Raw genomic sequence first — 5,664 nt, 5'->3', positions numbered from 1 at the left:
AGGGACTTAAAGTTCAACATATCAATACTTGATGAAAAATACCTGTTCCTTATTATGACTAAGATGTTTGAAATGCAGAGAGATGGTGAGGTTAAGCTTAATAGCCTAAGTCGTTTGATAATAACAATAAGCTTGTCTTCTGGATGGTTAACAACCTATGTTTGCAGGCCAAAATTAGAGAAAAAGGAGGGCTGCAATTTTAATTTTTAAGATGCGAAAAATCCTTGATGACTTAGGGCTTATGATTTTAGAATTCTCTAATGCTTGGGGACAGCTAAGCTTCTTGTTCACATCCACATTCAAAGTACCCAGTAGAATAGCTTTACTTCTCTACTGGGAATTTTCTGGTAGTCCTTGGTAAGTTCCAAATCTCCAATCTTCAACTTCTGGAAAAAGCACACAGCTGTACAACTGATTGGCTTCTGTGTTCAATGTAAACTTATAAATGCAACATTTTGCTGAGGGTGGAAATGAAACCTCCAAAATAAATGAAAACGTGAAGTAGAGCCTGTTTTGTTATCATCGAGTGTATGCTGTTATATTTTTTTCTGTTTTATGAAGCTTAATGCTTTTAAAGGACTTCCACTTTCTTTTAATATGTAGGTATGACAAAATAATATTTATTTCTAAATTCTTTATATAAAAGCTAAAATATTTGAATTTTAATTTAGGTGGAATTTATAAGATACAGAAATAGCAAAATGAAAAATTTTTTATTTTCATATTTTACTTTTGAACTAAAATATGGGTATGCAATAATAATTTAACATTTTTTCCTTTTAATGACTTTATACTGAGATCTTGTGCTTTAAGCAATTTAAAAATAAGTGTAAAATTTGAAGTTATAACAATTCTCTATAAATTATTTCTGCTGATAGTGATAAAATGGTCCAGCAGTTTTATATAATCAAAATTTTCATTTACAATTTTGAGATGTCATTTACATATTGACCCTATCCTTTTATACACATCTGACACCATATATATATATTTATATGTATGTTTAAATTAAACATTATTTTAAAAAATAGTCCATTTCAAATATTGTAATATGAAGATAAAAATATATTTGAGATTTTTCACATGACAGTTTGATAAACATGTACATACTCAACTAAAAATATAGAAAATCACAATAACATCCTTCATCTCCTATAATAAATATATTGTTGTTGTTGGTAGTGAGATTACCCAAAATCCACTACCTTGTCAATTTATCAGTATACATAATTATTAAACATTAAAATTATAGTTCTTATCTTCCTACCTAAAGATAATGGAGAACTTAGATGCAGAAAGAACAATGACTGTTAATATACTTAGGAACAAAAAACAATTTCTGCAACATAATTTCACATGATGCCTCTATTTTGTACTCATATTCCATGAGAGAAAAATATCTTGTACTTTGGAAAGAGTCAGAAAAATATTTTTATGAATTTCAACTTTTAATGAATTACAGGATTAAAGAGAACATAGCATCTGAACTTCTGAGCTTTACCTTTATCTCATTTCAACCTTTCTGTGATATGTTTTCTCTTGATCTTTGAATTTTCTCTTCTACATCTAATTTTGCTATTTTGTATTTTTCCTCTTATTTTCTTTCACCTACCTAAATTTCTCTTTCCACTGCTTGTGTCATAATTCTTTTCTTCATTTTTTCAGTCTTCTGTGCTTTAAAACTTTTTAAAAAATGCTTTACTAGAAATATGGGTTACATTTGAATACACACAATATGAAAATGCCAAACATTCACCAGTTACTTTCAGTGTACGCTTTTATGCTCTTTCCCACAATGTTACTTGTTTCCAATATGCTTTCAATAACTACATGATCTCAATTCTAATACATGGCAAAATTGCTCTTGATAAAGTCATTAAACTTTTCTGAATTTGAACAAATAACTCTTAATACTTCTTATTAGAACATTTATTTTGATATTTGATACTGTACTGTGTTATTCTTGAGTATCTGCCCTCTCCTTATGTTCATTTACTCTGCTTTCCATTTTCTCCTTTGCTTTTCAGAGCACCATTATTTTTATTATCTTTCTTTTGCCGCATTGTTCAACCTGGTGCTCTAGGTTCTAGTAAAAATGAGTTTCTTAATGGAAATTTGCTCTAAGTGAAAAATGCTAGAGAGGATAGAGGAATCAGCTTGAGAAATGGGCAGGAGGAAAAGAAAAGAAAGAAGCAAACAGCCAAGTTATGAGCCAACACTATCTTCTTTAAGATTGCTGACATTGATATTGACCTTAGATTCCACAACTACATCAACAATGGCATTAATGTAGACACAGTTTGTATTTGCTGGAATCTTAATATTATTGATTTTCTTGTCTTTTCTTTATTGTCTCTGTACTTTCTCTCCCTTCTTATTACAAATCCTGTATATATGAGTTTTGGTAAATGTAAATTAAGAGGCAATGGGAGTTCCTTACCCCTTTCAGACTCTCAAGTGTACGATAGCCCCTACCTACTAAACAGACTTATGTGTTAGGATTTCATGTGTGACTACCTAATAAATGAAATAATCTCCTTAGCACAATATTCTCAGCATTTTCTCTTTTCCCTTCTCTTTTCTTTGGTTGCCCAAATTGATGGATAAATTATCCATACCTTTGCCTCCAATTATCCATACCTTTGCCTCCTTTGTAATTGGAGGTTATTACATCCAGGTTATTACATCTGCGAATGTGCAGTTTTACACAATTAGCAGACAGTTTCATGTGGTATTTGAAGAGATTTTTCCTCCACAAATTTCTAAGGTAGTTTTCTGTTTCATTATTGATTATCACCTGCTCAATCACCTGCTCACTCACCACATTGGCACTAACCACATTTAGTACCCAAAATGTACTTTAATCTTAGAGATTCTTCATTCTCATAATTATTAAAAATGTTGTTAGAATTACTAGCAACATTCCATAGCTCTCAATAAATTACTCAAAAACTTAGAAAGCCTCTCAAGTTTATGTATTTTCTTATTTTTGCACATTTATTGAAATGAATTATTTGAAGTTTATGACTTTGTAATTATTCAAAATTATTTTCTTCTATCACAGTAGCACATATTCTGACAAAAGAATTTTATAAATGTGTATAAGTGATTTTTTAAGTCATATCTTCCCATTTTTTGTTGTAAATCATAAACCATGTTTTCATTTACACTGCTTTTGTTTTCAGCAGACATTCACTGAAGAAATGACCATGAGAAATGTGACACTGTTGACAGAGTTTGCCCTAACAGGACTCCCATATCAACCAGAGTGGCAGATCCCCTTGTTCCTGGTGTTCCTGGCAATATACCTAATCACCATTGTGGGGAATCTTGGTCTGATTATGCTCATTAGAAATGATTCTCATCTTCAGATACCCATGTATTATTTTCTTGGAAATTTAGCCTTTGTAGATGCTTGGCTGTCATCCACTGTGACACCAAAAATGCTGGCTAACTTATCAGGTAAAGATAAGATGATATCTTTCTCTGAATGCATGATACAATTTTTTTCTGTTGTGATCAGTGTAACCACAGAATGTTTCCTTTTGGCAGCAATGGCTTATGATCGCTATGTTGCCATATGCAAACCTTTACTTTATCCATTGATTATGACCAGTAGACGTTGCATCCAGCTATTAGTGTTATCATTTGTAGGTGGCATTCTTCATGCCATAATTCATGAAAGTTTTTTATTCAGATTAACTTTCTGTAATTCCCATATCATACATCACTTTTATTGTGATATCATACCATTGTTGAAGATTTCCTGTACTGATCCTGCCATTAATTATCTAATGATTTTCATTTTCTCTGGTTCAATCCAAGTATTCAGCATTGTGACAATTTTTTTCTCTTATACATTTGTTCTCATTACTATTTTACCTAAAAGATCTGAAAAGGGTGTAAGTAAAACCTTCTCCACCTGTGGAGCACATCTCCTTTCTGTGTCTCTATACTATGGCCCACTTCTCTTCATGTACGTGCATCCAGCATCTTCTGAAACAGATGATAGGGATATGGTCTTTTCTTTGTTTTACACAGTCATAATCCCTGTGTTAAATCCATTTATTTACAGCTTGAGAAACAAGCAAGTCACAACATCGCTGACAAAAATGTTGAAAACAAATGCTTAGATCTCATAATAACATCTTGTCTCCTTTAATTAAAAATAACATTGTGGAAGAATACGTGAATGGATTTCAGTGATATTAAAATATTTCTGCAGTTGTAGCCCTATAATGCTAAGAAGCTAAGTTTTTTTTTGTACTTAACTTCTTATTCATGTGTATTCTTCTTTAGCTTCTTGTAAATATGTATCCTTCACTCAAATAAATAATTTAAATTCATTATTCATGTCATACAGAAATTAATGTTAAAAATAAGTAAAAAAATATAGGTTGTGTTCTTACACAATAAGCATACTGAGTACTAAACTGAAGTGCTTTTCTAAAGCACTTCGATGTAGAAATTTATAAAGACAATATGCCATGTAGCTTGGCACTCACAACGCATGCATTTCTCTGTGGTCACAGATTTTTGTTTGAAAGACAAGAAAATACAGGAAGACTGTGAATCTTTGGAAAGGCCTTTCATTCCACTTGTTTTAAAAAGTATTAAGTTTCACCTTTTGGAGCTATTTAACTAGTAACATTTAAAAGAAATATAAAAAAAGTGAGTCTGATCATAAATATGAGAAGGGAATTAAAACAGGCAAAGTCTGAAAGTAAGCTGCTCTTAGATCAGAGTTCATGAGGAAAGAGAAGAAGAATGCCATTATCTCTGTTGTGGAAGGCCTTTTGGGTCCTTTATAGGTGTGTTACCTCTTTGGGCAATGGAAAAAGTGTCACTAATTCAGAAAGATAATAGATTAAATTAAGTTATTAAACAAAGGCGGACATAGGAAAATGGTAGCATGGTAAGAAGGAATATTTTTAATTTTCTTTACAAATAAAAATAATCACTACCATTTAAAGTCTATCATAATATTCTTCACACAGAAGCAAATTTATATTCATATTACCAAATTTTCAGCAATGATAAGATGATATGATACTTAATGTCTAGTGATTGTCTGGGAAAGAAAAATTCTGTATGTTGTATTTCTTTTCTCTTCATATTCTTCATGAATTATAATGTGATCAATTTGAAAGACTATATTTGCCATTTGTCTCTCAACATAGGCATTTCACACATTTTTCTAATGATGGAACTGAGTCCTTCAACCTAAAAAATTTTATGTTTGTAAAGTCTTAGTTCCTATCTTCTAGCCTGCTGACATTTTGCCATCCAAACTTTGTTATCAAATGATAACTTCATACACAAGCCACAGATTAAATTATATCTCACCTTAGTATCTCTCAGTCCATTATCATTGCTGCTGGCTTACATGCTTTTGTGGTATGGGTACCTAGATAAGCATAATTTTATTTGGTCATCAATGTGTCCAGATTATATGATTTATATATATGTGCACATATACTTACAAATATATGAGTATGCACTTATACATATATTCTTTACCCTACATTTTCTTCATGTTTGCATTACTTGTGACACTTAGAAATAAAATATTGGGGCTGGGGAGATGACTCAGTAGAATAAGTGCTTCCCTGGCAAGCACAAGCATCTGAGTTCAATCCCTGGTTCGACCATTAAAAATATAAT

The 5,664-nt window shown here is 31.4% G+C and overlaps 1 protein-coding gene across 1 annotated transcript; it reads left to right on the top strand.

Annotated features, from left to right (window-relative positions):
- Window positions 1–3,176: 3,176 nt before the first annotated feature.
- On the top strand, window positions 3,177–4,133 carry LOC101562225 (olfactory receptor 5H1-like). Its single transcript, XM_004636615.2, has one exon. It carries the CDS (start codon window positions 3,204–3,206, stop codon window positions 4,131–4,133), a length of 930 nt encoding a protein of 309 aa, XP_004636672.1. The 5' UTR covers window positions 3,177–3,203.
- Window positions 4,134–5,664: the final 1,531 nt, after the last annotated feature.

The sequence above is a fragment of the Octodon degus genome, unplaced genomic scaffold (assembly GCF_000260255.1).
Source record: "Octodon degus isolate 3935 unplaced genomic scaffold, OctDeg1.0 scaffold00081, whole genome shotgun sequence".
NCBI classification, from domain to species: Eukaryota; Metazoa; Chordata; class Mammalia; order Rodentia; family Octodontidae; genus Octodon; species Octodon degus.
The sequence above is the reverse complement of the archived record's forward strand: the minus strand, read 5'-3'. Positions and strand labels throughout refer to the sequence as shown.

What these genes read in the sequence shown, in the direction of transcription:
- LOC101562225 (XM_004636615.2), top strand. Translation starts at nt 3,204, where the DNA reads ATGACCATGAGAAATGTGACACTGTTGACAGAGTTTGCCCTAACAGGA.